Source organism: Anneissia japonica, unplaced genomic scaffold (assembly GCF_011630105.1).
Source record: "Anneissia japonica isolate Jap-2015-1 unplaced genomic scaffold, ASM1163010v1 scaffold17412_len611537_cov169, whole genome shotgun sequence".
Taxonomy (NCBI): Eukaryota; Metazoa; Echinodermata; class Crinoidea; order Comatulida; family Comatulidae; genus Anneissia; species Anneissia japonica.
Window position 1 is genome coordinate 253454 of NW_022695890.1, and position 14344 is coordinate 267797.

Here is a 14344-nt window from a genome sequence, read left to right on the forward strand (position 1 = left end):
CTACTAGGCACTAAAAAATAATTTTCTAGGCCTAGATATTATAACATTTAACATTTAACAATATTATTATTGAACATTCTGCCTACCATTTACAGAATGCATACTGTACCAACAATAATGAGGTGAGATTACAAATACTGAATACACTGTCTTCATTCGTGTCATCTTGAAATAAAGAATCTTTTCCTCATCTTTTTTTCAAGCATCATATAAAAGAAGCTGGCTTTGGTCTGCTGTTTGATATTGATGGGGTTCTATGCCGGGGACATCAAGTTCTGCCGGAGGCCACTAGTGCGTTCAACAAGCTAAGGGACAGACATGGCAAACTCCGAGTCCCGGTTGTGTTTGTCACCAATGCTGGAAACTGTCTCCGACAAACCAAGGCTGAACAGCTCTCAGAGATGCTTAATTTTAAGGTAGTCTAAATTTGATTTAATTATTTTTTATATCATATTTGTTAACCAGTATATAATAATTCAGTTTTATATTTCTGTTATTAAAAAATTTTATTTTCAGCTATATATTGTTATAATCAATAACATTTGACATTGTATTGCATTGATTGTTAGCCATTCCGACCCTCTATAATTACTATTATTTCAGTATCAGCTGTAGTAGTAATAAAGTAAACAAGTGAACTAACAAACTATACTCACCTGCTGCACTTCATAAAATTTTAATTTTAATTTACCTACTTGATAAACCCTGGTGGAAATACTATATAATATAATAATATTAATAATAGATGACATACTTCATGCCAACACTTAAAATAATAACAGACATTGACTACAGACAGAACTCGCTTAAAAAGCACTGTACCTGTCTCTTATACACATCTAGATGTGTATAAGAGACAGATATACTGTAATATATATATATATATATATACACACACATGCTTACAAACATGTATATAAATATACATACATACATAGACATACACACACACATACATACGTATATAAATGTGTATATATATATATATATATATATATATATAGTAATCTGCTCCTAAAATATACAATAATGTTGAAAAAAATGTCCATGTATCAAAAAGTTAAAGTATAGGGTTTAGTTTTTATATTCGTTAATTCTTTATTTCTAATGTCATACATTTTAATAAGAAATGCTTTACATCTTCAATTTCTTCGTCACAAAGATTGCAAACACCTGAGATGTCATTGGACCATTTATAAGTTTTACAATCAAGGGGTTAAATATATTGTTAAATATTCACTTGAATTTTAAGCTTGCCCCATAGAAATTAGTTTTGTCCAGTAAGTATTTTTGTAATTGGGAGAACAATTTAGAATAATTATGTAATGAGATTTTTTTGGTAATTATGTAACGAGATAAACTGGTAACAATTTTTTTTTTTTTTTTGCCAGTTTAAACGAGTGTTGAATCCGCATTTGTCAGGTTTTTGCTAGTTTATAAGGAAAGCCTTGTCTGGTTTTCTTTGCGTATAGTTAATTATCGTCTTAATTACACCTTCCTTTCAATTAATATGTTTCTCGAAAATGATAAAAAAGCACTCTGTCAGACAATTAATCATCTTTTAGTTCCACAGTGGATTCCAGAATTTGAATAAATATATTTATAAAAATGCTCTCACTTAATTGATTGGTCTCTCTATTGTTAAATTTACCATACTCTTTTCTTTTCAGTTTATCGTTTTTGTATTTTTGTGGACCCCAATGAAAATCAGTGCCTTTGAATTGAGAGTACCATTCACATGACATAAGCACTCTTAATTCAAATAACTTGTTCAGTATATTATTCGGATATGAGTGTTCAGTATATACCGACATTGATTGAATTTAATTCAAACAGATAAGATGTGCTACTTTAATTGTATTATAGATTTGAGACTCTTCACAACGATCATGTTAGGCTTCAGGAAGACAGTGGAAGGCAGCGGAGGTCATTACAAGTTAAAACCGATGCCAGCATAGAGTACCTCAAGCAGGAACATGCTTTAGCATTATCCAAGGTAACATATTTGCTAAACTTGCATGTGCCAGGTATAATAAAATTTATGTAATATATTGATATTTTAACACTAAGCACTGCTTTCTTTAGTCAGTTGACACAATCAGTGAGTTGGGACAACAAATTCAGGAGTTGAAGAAGTCTTTACAAGAGAGTGAACAGCAACGTCAACGACAATTTAGAGTAAGTAATTACTGCAGCATTCAAGTAGTTTAGCTGTAGATTGGAGTTTAAGGTGCTTGCAAAGTAAATGAAACCATTGCTTGTAAATAGTTCAAGAAAAACAAATGCCAGAAAGAACAACATGAATCACAATAGCAGGAAAAAATTGACTTTTCCACTAAGCCCCGCCCCATAGTAATTGTTGCTAAGGTTAAACATATTTTAAAACCTTGAATTGAAGCCCTGGGCTTCTTTTTTTTTTTGCGAAATTTGGATGGGCTTCTTATCGAGTGGGCTTCTTTTCAAGATGGGCTTTTTTTCGAGACTATTTTTGCAAAGTAAAGATGGGGGCTTCTTTTCAAAATGAATGCTGTAAATTCTGTGAATTTGTAATATGAAACAATAGATAAGGCCACTGTAACATCAATCTGTATCAGTGGGTGTATTTTACTGGCATTAAATCACCTAAACTACTGTATAAACAAAGCTTGTTTTCAATTTATTTTGTTTTTAGAAATTCATGTACAGTGTATGTACTGTACTATCTCGAAAAGAAGCCTATGCTACCTTGAAAAGAAGCTCATGGGCTTTTTTTCGAGGCTGAATTTGCAAACTAAAGAGGGGGCTTCAATTAAAGATGGGCTTCATCTCGAGATTAAGCCCATTGGGCTTTAATTCGAGGTTTACGGTACGCAAACACATGCGTTTGTGAGCTTCTTAGACACATTTCTGATTGTACCTACTGTACTTACCTTCTAGCAGTAAGGCCAGTTTATCAAGACTTCATTATCCAGTTCAATGTTCAGTTAAACTGTTTATATTTGTTCCATTCTGCTTAAAATATCTCATATTGAATGAGTTGTAATCAAAATAAATTATTACCTTGAATATGTTGTTTTCAGGAATGGGAGTCAATCCAGAAGCAAGACAAAATGCACATGGAGCACCTACATGAAAACAAGCTGCACAGCCTCAAGAAAGAACACGAACAGGAACAACAGGAATTGAATAGAAGGATAAGGAAACTAGAACAAACTGTTAGGTTAGTCATGTGACTTGACTCACAATGGCGTACCGTAAATGCGCCGCACCAAACGTGATTATTTTTAAGTTCCGCTCTCAAACAGAAACAGGGTTTTAAATCCAATGTATACAGTGTTAAAATGAATAAATAACACAGTGAAGATATTTCTTTATAATCGTTTATTTATGATGACTAGGACCTATGATAGGGCAGATACATGAGGTAGGTAACATGGGAAAGGGAATGGAAAGGGCCAGGCCAATATTTTTCTTATAAGCGCTGCACTGAAGCCTTCAAAAATTTCATATTTGAGCATTTACGGTATCTAGGAGTCTAGAAATGGGGAAGGGACTGGTGTGGGGACACAATGGTGAGGTGGGGGCTCGATGGTTAAATGAGTGTGTGCTAGCTTGTAAAATAAAGTAATAGGTAATTTTTATCTACTTGAGTGTGATTTTTTTTGCTTCAAAAAATTTCAAGGGGGTGGGGTATGTATTTTGGGGTCTGCCTGTTCCTCCTAGATACGCCACTGCTGACTCAGCCAATCATTTCTTGGCGTGGAGTTGAATAGCATAGTGGTTAAGATGCTTGCCTTCTGATCCCAGTGTCCTAGGTTCAATTCCTGTCACGGCAGGACTTTTTATCACGACTTAAAAAACTCCACTCCCTAAGCCTTATAAAGTATATAGCATCATTTCTCATCCTGTAAGTGCCAAATGTACTTGCTGTTAGATGTGAGGGAAATAAGCATTTTTTTGTTTCTCAATTTTTTACTTTTTTTAAATTTTAATTTATGTTTACAGTTGTTTTTATTTAATTTTTTTGATTTAATCTTGAATACAATGAAATACAGTGTGTGAGTATTGAGTATGCATCTTAAATAAAGAAGTCTTTAATTATATACAGTCATTCTTTGAAAGGGGTGTTTTCTGGGAAGATGTATTTTGGGTGGAAGCATTTTCTAGAATATGTTGAGAAAATTAATTTCTAATACGCTTAAACGAGCATGTTCTGTAGTAGAGAACAAAAAATACAACACATAATATTGTCAAGAAAGTTGAAAAATTTATTTATATATTACTTTTTTTATGATATATTTGATGTATAAAGCTTGATAATATAGCATATCAAATTGAGAAAATTATCCCTTTTAATTAATAATTAATTAATTGGGATTTTTTTTTATCCATATAGTGAGAAAGAAGCACAGATTCTTAAATGTACTGAAGCTCAGAAGGCACAGGCTCAGCAGTCACAGCAAGCAATTGAGGGTTTCAGAGCCCAGGTGGAAAAGAACTCATCAAAGATGTTTGATGATATGAAAGAACAGGTAAGAAAACACATTAGTAGGCTAGATGGAAAGGCACTCAAGTTGTAGGTGAACAAACTGTCTTGATAATGAGATTTTTTTCTGTTACTTCTTTCTAGATGATTCAAGTAGAGGCTGACCTCCAGAGGTCAAAATCCCTTCGTGAACAACAAACAAGAGAATTTACCAAACAACAACAAGAAGAGACACAAAATTATGAAAAAATGGTTGGTAAACAAATTCAAACTCATCTTATTACGACCACTCATCCATGTGGTCATAAATATAATTTTTTTTTTCTTATAAGGTCAGCTGATAATTCACAAAAATAGTATTATCCTTCATCATCGTAATTAGTAGCCACTCAAATGCCTATTGCTTATGTCTTTCTCAAATCCTCCTCTTTGTCCTGCTGACAACCTACATATTTATGTCTATTAGCTATCTGATCTGAAGCTACGATTTGAGCAAGAAAAAGTTCAGCTGCTGCACGACTACCACATTGAAAAAGAAACAATGAGGCAAAACCACGATAAAGACCTAGAGACTCACGTAAGCCAGTTGCAAGGCAGACTTGAACAACAGGAGAGTCTAGCTAAAGACAGACAAGAGAAGGATGCAAAGGTAAAAGAAGGATGACAGTTTTTTTTCCCAAATATTTTTACCTTCTTCTAATGGATATGTTGTTGGCAGCGACCATGGCTGCGATGACGTCAATGAAAGCTATAGCCTTTGACTTAGCTGTAACATTCTGTCTTACTAGTTCTGTCGAGTCGTGCCCTTCTATCTATTATGCCATTCTCTTACCATCTATCCTGTCATTCTCCGACATCCCTCTTTTACATTTGCTTGGTACTTTTTTTCCAATTTTTCGCATTAGCACAGAGTACTAAGGTTCTGTCCTATACGTATAATGTCCATCAAGTATGTAGATTTTCCCTTTTTGATTCAGGCAATTCATCCTCAAATGCTACTCCAATCATTTTACATGCATGCGTCACTTGGCACTGCCAATGATGTGTTAATTTTCTTCGTATTTCTCCTGCAGAAAATTGGAAATCTTGAGCTGCAGTTAGGTCAGATGAAGGAAGAGCTAGTACAAAGTAATGCCCTTCGGAAACAGCAATTGACAGAGCTAGGGCTGATCAGGGAAGAGGAGAAACAAACAGCACTCAGGGAAAACCAATCAAAGGTGCATATAGGTCATCCTCTATTTAAAGACCACATCCACTAAAAGACCACCTCCAATTAAAGACCATTTTTTTGTCATCCCATATTAACAAATGTCTTTTATCTCTATTGTAATTAGAGACAAAGGCTACTAATATGTTGTAGAACCATAGAGAAAACAGATTCTGTTCTATTTTCTCTATGGTAGAACGGATTAACACACAAAAAGCACATGTGATGGAAAACTCGGAAGCTGCTAAATGAGATACAGATTTTTGAATATTTAAAAACTGGGGGAAAAAGGTTAAAAAAAGGTGGTCATGCCCCTTTTTCCCCAAGTTTTTAAATACTCAAAAATCTGTGTCTCATTAACCACTTCCAAGTTTTTCCTCAAATATGGTTTTTGTTTCTTAGAAAAATCAGTTGTACATCGTATCAAAAAAAAAAAAAGAAGAATTTCCAGAGTCTGGCTTTAAGTAAAGTATTAACTATCAATAGAAAATTATAATGAAAAATTGTCCTCGTCAATTAACAGATGCGTAAATAATAACGTGCCTATAATCTTTGTGTATCCTTTAATTGGCTGGCGATCAATTTATGGATATTCATAGTGCAAAGCCCGTAAATCAGATCATTTATATGATCCTTTTTTTTTGCAGCCATTCCAAATAATGAGGAGTATAACTGAAATGATAGTAATTCTTCTCGTTGATTTGTAATTACTTTATCGATAAATCCCGAGTTTGACACACATTCAGTTAAGCAAACGTCCTGATATTGACACTTAAAATATATTGATGCACGTGTTCAGATATTAACACTTTCAGAAATGCGCACTCATAGTTTTTATTGATGCATGCCTCCTAATATTGATACTCCTAAATATATATTATTCATATTAACACTCAAGATCTTTACAGTGGATCATAGAATGAAGTGCAGTAAATGTGTCTGTTTTATTTTTTTCTGCACATATAGTGAAATATAAATACATAAATCAAGTGTGTAGGTAGTGTACGTAGCCTCTGCTGTTGATTAAAAAATTGTTTTTATTGCGACATAATATTTTACTAGCTAACGTCGTCATTCAGGTCATGGTTTGTATCAAACTTTTTTTACAGCTGAATCGACTGCAATCTGAGTTCGAGCAGAAACGATTGCAACAGCAGCAACAGCATGGCATTGAGATTGAGAAGACAATTGAACAAGTAAGGATTTTATTTGAAAGTGTGAGACAGATCCAGCAGCCCCTTCCTTCTCACTACACAGACCCTCGTTGGTTTTTTACAAAGTGTTTGCCTGTTTTTTTACACTTTTTTTTTCACTAGAATTACAAAAAACACTGTGCAATGGCCACATTCCAACTTAATACTTTAACAAAATGGTTAGTGCAACCAAGAGGAAGAGCTAAGATATTATCACCCGTCTAAAAATAGAAAGAGACACATAGGAAATAAATCTATAAACATAGCATAACATCTGTTCACACATCTGTTCACCAATATAGTAGAGTGAATATTTAATCTTATTTATCTTTTCTTTTCAGTCAAACACCAGATTGAAAGAGATTGAAAAAGAATACAAGCAGAGACTTAGCAAGTCCGCAGAAGTAAGATTAATAATAATAATAATAATAAGTAAAGAAATAAATAAATAAAAATATTATTTAAGTTGCTTTAGCAATCCACAACAAAAAATAAACCCTGCTCAGCCTTTAAAGAAATATTCATCTCATGTTCTTTGCTGCCCTCTATTGTCCAATACATTGTCAAGTTGAAATTTTTTCACCTTATAAATTTACCGCACACCTTAACATTTTTGTTCACGACAGAGTGCTTTCAATTGAAAATTTTCTTTAACTGAACAAAATTTAAAAAGTCTATTATGCTTAGTAACATTAACATTGTACACTATAACATATTTATTTACTTTATTTTATACTACAGTAATATTTTTCTTATAAATTTTCCAACAGACAATAGCAGAGTTGAAAACTCTAGTTGAAGAATTGAAAGAGAAATTTAAAGGGTGAGGATTATAGCAAGTACAAAATCTTATTATATATTATTTGTTGAATGATTACAATAAGTAAAGTTTATTGAGTAGAAGTTATAATACCATTATAGAAATGTATATGAAGAAAGTATCATAATGTTTTTTTATCATTCTTGCTGATGACATACACAGAAGAGGCAGAAATACTGTATCTTTATACATAATCGTTTGTGCATTTGACTAATATGTTTATTTCTCAACTTTCAGGGAGAAGGCCACGGCTCAATACCAGAAAACTGAAGTGAAAATGAAACTTCAAGAAGAGAGAGAGAACATGAGGCGTATCCATGACGCAGCTGTACGAGTAAGTATTACGTTTTTCATGATCACATACAGCATCTTATCTTGTTCATGATTATGTGAATACTTTTTCGATGCAGAATACCTGGGGCTGACTGTTCCATTAATTTTGTTTCCTCTTCGTAGATGATTGTCAATTTATCAATCCTTCCCTCCCTGGGGAGAAGAGGCGAAAAAGAAAATGGTTTGTCTCTAATTTTTATTTTGGTCTCCTGTTTCCAGACACTGCAGAGTAGCTTGGACTCGCAGAAGAGCAAAGTAAGACAGCTGGAGAAGAGACTACAACAGAAGGAATTTGAGCAAAAAGAACAAGTTAGTACATAATTAATTGTTTAATTGTAAATGTGTCTATAAGTTCAGATGACTTGAACATGTACATATTTTTATATAGGATGTTTGCTGTCTAAAATATAATTGACAACTAGTAATTTGAAATTTAGGTTTTTCATGAAGAAAAATTACAATAACATTATCTTTTATTTCTGTTGATTTATTGCGGAAAGGTTTGTGAGTATGAGAAATAAGTACTCTGTAATTTCCTAATCAGCAATGACACTTGACCCTTTTCTCTTCAATTTTAAGTAGTATTTTTTTTTCCAGTGTCAGCGTTTTCTTTTATGTTAAAATTATATAAGATACCAGGTATTTGTCTATGCCCCTCAGGGGTAAAGACACTGTGGTATGATCTGGCAGTTAAAGATTGCGGAAAGGGTAAATTTTGGGGGGGGGTACATGATGGGTCATGTGTCATCTTAAGTTACGTATTACTGTACAAAAGTCATATAAAAACACACAATACCACACATTGCCTGATATCGAAATCCCATGTGGATACTTCATTAGGAAACATAATACAGTAAGGCATTGTAGGGCATAGACACACGCTTGCACTGGGAGCCTATTTTTCTTTTTGACTCGGTCCTTTTTGCTCAGTTTCACTTCAGTCCTTGCCGTGAAGGATATAACAGCTGAGTGCCACACTTCAGATGCTAAAACACTCACCGACCAGGCCTAGCTGTAATTCAGCAATGACGCTGCAAATTACGACATAATTGCCTACATTTACCATTTTGTTCATTATACCTATTTTATGTATAGATAGAAAATACAACATTGTTTTGTATCTATTATTACTGGTAACAGTGTTGAGAATTTTTTTACAATATCTACATATTATGTTAACATTTTAAACAAGTGTTTTATAATTCATACTTTCAATTAATGTGCTACAGAGTAGTCTGCCTGTATGAAATATGGATGGAATTGGAAACAAATAATATTCTACTGGTAGAACATAAATGTATACTGGTATTATTGTGAATTCCTAATGCTGAATTCCCTTAATAAACTTAGCTTTGAACATACAGTTGAAGTTTTCTTTATGGGTTCTAGATCTAGTTGAAATAAAGTATGATATTCTTTTATGTTGCCAGAGTATGTTGAACCCATTATTAAGGATACTCTCAACTTGAATGAAGCATCGATCCAAAAATTGATGAACTTGCTTTTTCTTAATATGGCAATTTGATTGAAATGTTTTCATCAGTCTCATTGGGTATACATTTATAGCCATACTGCAATATACTTAGTTGAGCATAAGAATGACTTTCAAAATTTACCCATTCGAAGACATGTTAATGGTTATGATTAATGGTTATGTATATGTATAGCGCAAAATACCAAGGTCTGTTTGCTCTAGAAAACAAGAGTTGAAGCTGTAAATGAAAATTTAAAAAAATTCACATTAAAAGAAAAAAAAAAAAAGTTGCCTGTATCTTGGCAGCCCCAAACCTCAGTAGCACGAAACACCCTGATCGCTGACCAGAGATCAAACCAACTAATATTAGTTCAGCTTAAGAATGATTTTCCAAGTTTACCCATTCGAAGACATGTTAATGGTTATGTATATAGCGCAAAATACAAAAGTTTATTTCCTCTAGAAAACAAGAGTTGAATCTGTAAATGAAAATGAAAAAATTTCGCATTAAAAAGAAAAACAAATTGTCTTTATCATGACAGCCCCCAAACCTCAGTAGCACGAAACACCCTTGTTGCTGACCAGAGATCAAACCAACTAATAATATATTGGCTGTTCCCTGTTAAGTACCATTTATCTTGGACTCAGGCTCCTCCAATTTTAGTAAAACACTAGTGAAAACTAGCCAGCATGAAGACGAAGAGAAATATAAATGAATTACACAGAACAAAACAAGTGAGTCTGAGGCTTAAAACATTTCTACAGGACCTAGTATTCCAGTACGGAATGAATAGGCTCTTGCAAGTGAGCTGCATATCCGTTCTGTCTTCTGCAGGACAGAGCTGCTTCCAATGACCCCGTAGGTGGAGTTTGTTTGTTTATTAGAAGAGTTGAAAGTCCTAAAAATGCCATCACATTTGGACTGCTCAAATCACATCTTCTTAGTCGTCATGTATATTTTGTTTTACGTTTTTATTACCCTGATGTAGATTACACAGCTGAAGCAAGAACACGAGAATAGACTGCGAGGATTGCTGCCACAGAGTGTCCACCAGGTGAGTTGATCCACCAGCATGTGACACAGCGGCACGTCACGTGGTCACATTGGTCAAGGCATTTTATCTACCTGCTTGGTCTGTGGTGAATGTTTTTATACATTGTTTCAAATTAAAATAAACTTTAGTACTTATATGGCGCTTTTCGCAAAAGATTTTGAAAGGGTTTCAATCAAACACCCAGGAATTGGATGGTAAACAAGTTTACCAAGCCAGTGGCGGAATCAAGGGGGCCGAGTCGGCCTGGGCCTTCCCCAAATTTTAGTAATCAAATTTAGGTCTGCGAGTGCTATTTTCGGCCACCTGGAAGTGCCATGATCATAAATTTTCTTATCTCAGCCACAACCAGGTTGGGGCTGGAGTGGTCTACACTCTAACTGTGAAAGTCCCTCCTTATGTCCCCGCTTTTTCGAATTCCTTGATCCCCAACTGTAAGCTACATATCTACACCACTTTTCTCTGTCTACCTGTGTAATGTTTATGAATGCATCATTTTTGTGTGCCTTTGTCGTAATACTGTGCAACATTGTAATAAATTAAGGTACATCAAATTCCTTCGCTCTGTTTAGGTTTATTTATGCATGAATGTCACAGCCAATCAATGCATCAATAGCTAAGGATGTTTGCTTTTGACAGGTACATAAATCTTGTTCACTTTCGCGATCGTTTTTCAGGAACTGGAGAAAACGATATCTTCGCTAAAGAGTCAAGTTAACACCCTCCAGCAAAGGGCCAACGTTATGCAAGAAGAGATAGATGCTCAGAACACGTCATGACGGATGCTAAGAAAGCACCTGAGCATAAAACGCATGAGGTTCATATTGCCAAATGATTTTTAAAATTTATAACATTTTATAATGAAACTTTTGATAATATTATTTACAGGGTTTGGTCACATTTTAATATTATTAGTAATGCACAGATTTCAAACATAAAATGTCATTGTTGTTGTTATACATTAAGTAATTATATTGTCTTCGATTAAGCCTATGTACTGATTGCTTCAAAATATGTTAATGAGCATTTTTGGAATGTCAATCAAACTCACCAATGAGAACAGGGCAACGAATACGCGTTTACCCCACAGAACGCACGTGTGTGCGACTGTAAATTCATGTGTTCGTTTTGTGGGACATTGGAATAATATCCAATCGTGGCTTAGCGAGACCGACCATCGTGGTAATGTTCAGTGGTGATGATGACGACAACGATGGTGATGGTTACTATGGCGATGATGATGGAAATGACAATTTGACGATGATGATTTGATTTTATTCCATTTCTTTTATTTATAACAAAAATGAGAATGAATTTCATTTCTTTTTATTTGCAATGTAAGTTTCACAATATAAATTTTATGTGCATTTTACATGTTCTTGGGACAATACCGTAATAATCCGTATCTCGATTTTTATAATGTGGATGACTGATACCAACAACAGTGGTGGTGGTGGTGATGATGTGGATGATGGTTGATTTCATTCCATTCCTTTTATTTATAACAAAAATGAGAATGAAATTTCTGCATTTCTTGTTATTTGCAATGTACCGGTACTTTACACAATATAAATTGTATATGCTATGCATTTTATATGTTGTGAGACAATAATAGTCCATATCTCGATGTTAATGATTACGATGACGAAGATGATGATGGTGGTGGTTGGTGATGATAGAATTGTGTATGCTATGTATTATATATGTCCTGAGACAATTATTCAAATCTCAGTTTTATAAAGAGCGTGATGGTAATGCCAACAACAATGGTGGTGGTGGTGATGATGATGATGACGACGGCAATATGACGATGATAATTTAATTTCATTCCATTTATAACACAAATGAGAATGAATTTTATTTATATTTATTTTCAATGTACTTCACACAATAACAAAATTGTATGCTATGTATTTATGTGTCCTCGTTTATGACAGACCGAATCAAACTCAAGTAACTAGGCCTATAATACTTATACCCTTATTATACTGCCAAGTTTCGAATAAGCGTATGTTAATTCCGGAGTGATACCGGATAATGTCCATTTACATTTTCTTGCAGTGTAAAAGAGGTATTAGTTTTTATTTATTTGTCCCAAGACAATAATTCGTATCTCAATTTTATAATGAGGATGATGGTGATGCCAACAACAATGGTGGTGGTGGTTGTGATGGTGATGATGATGATTATGGTGGTGTTGATAATTACGATAAAGATAAATATGATGATGACGTTGATGGTGATGATGATAGAAATTGCTATTTTACATATCCGGACACAAAATTGTGTAATAGGACGATGGTGACGCCAAAATGGCGATGGTGCTGATGTTACTATGACATTAAAGATATTGCTTGTGATGAAAAGAAATGTAAAGTTCATTTCTTTTAATTGCTTTTACGTTTGTTTAAGTAATAACCATTTCTATGATTTTACTGTAGTATAAACGATCGCTTACCAGGGATCTGTGCTATCGTGACCATACAATAATGCGTGTTTGGCATAAACTTCGTGTTATGTTTTACATTTCCAGTGAAATGAATGGTCGTTTATTTTGTCTATTTTACACCAAACACACCTCCCTAAAAACTCCGGCTTTAAATAATATTCGCGCTGGTGTGTTTTAATAATATTCGCGCCGGTGTGTTTTAATAATATTCGCACCGGTGTGTATGAACGAATAGTGTACTAATTACGGTAATATTTTTGTATGAGCACTTTTATTTTTTAATTTGGTTTTTGATGCGTTCAGTTTTATCACCACGGATAGTTATGGGATCAAATATAGTGGTAGTATTGGTGAATGTTTTTTGTCTTTCATTATGTTCTTATTTAGCCCATAACTATGTGTCGGAAGGCAAGTATCAACCACCAATGTTCAAAACCACTCAATGTAGCAACTGCATCGATTAAAAAAGCGACCCATTTTCAGAAACGCTTTATCGCTTGACTTTATTTTTTACTGAATATTTAACACAAAAATCGATTATGTACATTAACTATAGCGTGAAACAAATTGCGTTCAGTGTCGACCTACTTAAAAACTGTGCCCCATTTTCTCTTGAATAATATTATATTCAATTCACATATTGTATGTATTGTATGTAAAACGCAAATGGATTTGGCCGTTGGAACAACACGAATGGCCTATCGTCGCATTTTACATCAAAGTATATTAGAACACCTCTCGGGTATCTGCATGTGCGTGAGTGTATATGTTAATTGACATGTGTAATTTCATGGTTATTATGCTATCCATATTTTTAATAACCAATCTGTTTACAATATTTTTGTAAATTGGAATTATTTTTGTGATACGAAACGACCGTAAGAACGATATTGGTACTTTATTATTGTAAATATGAAAGTCGTTAATTTCTTGATTAAATAAACTGGTTATAGTTGTATTTTAAATTGGTTTTTATTGTTCTTTTACAACACATGGTATAATACCGTAGGTTACACAAACACAAAGCTCGCTGTACAATCGGAAGTGCATCATTGCGCTTTGCGAAAGGTGCGCAAATTTCGCAATAATACGTAATACGCATAAGAAGCGATAGCAGTGTGTGCCTAAGATTTATTGATAAACAGGTTGAATGTAAAAACAGAAAAATGTTGTAAGTTAATGATCTGGATACAGATATCAATAAATCAAATATAGAATATATAAACAAACGTGACGTGACGTGGTGACGTTATAGGCTTATGTCATCAAAGCAAACCGAAGTTGGTGCCCATCCGAAGTTCCAACACTACTTAGATAAAAAAGGAAGATTTTCGAGTTTTTTTTCTGTTAT

General features: G+C 33.9%; 1 protein-coding gene across 2 annotated transcripts in view; it reads left to right on the top strand.

The window, feature by feature from the left end:
• LOC117101596 (centrosomal protein of 112 kDa-like) overlaps positions 1–13958 on the top strand; it is a 40119-nt gene extending 26161 nt beyond the window's left edge. For both annotated transcript variants that reach the window (XM_033241582.1, XM_033241583.1), the window contains exons 14-27: positions 1867–1996; positions 2086–2178; positions 3060–3199; positions 4376–4511; positions 4610–4717; positions 4932–5114; positions 5539–5682; positions 6782–6868; positions 7207–7269; positions 7636–7688; positions 7923–8019; positions 8238–8327; positions 10482–10547; positions 11222–13958. In XM_033241582.1, the coding sequence (XP_033097473.1) occupies positions 1867–1996; positions 2086–2178; positions 3060–3199; positions 4376–4511; positions 4610–4717; positions 4932–5114; positions 5539–5682; positions 6782–6868; positions 7207–7269; positions 7636–7688; positions 7923–8019; positions 8238–8327; positions 10482–10547; positions 11222–11323 (1492 nt within the window). In that variant the 3' untranslated portion in view covers positions 11324–13958. The remainder of the gene's footprint in view (positions 1–1866; positions 1997–2085; positions 2179–3059; positions 3200–4375; positions 4512–4609; positions 4718–4931; positions 5115–5538; positions 5683–6781; positions 6869–7206; positions 7270–7635; positions 7689–7922; positions 8020–8237; positions 8328–10481; positions 10548–11221) is intronic.
• Positions 13959–14344: the final 386 nt, after the last annotated feature.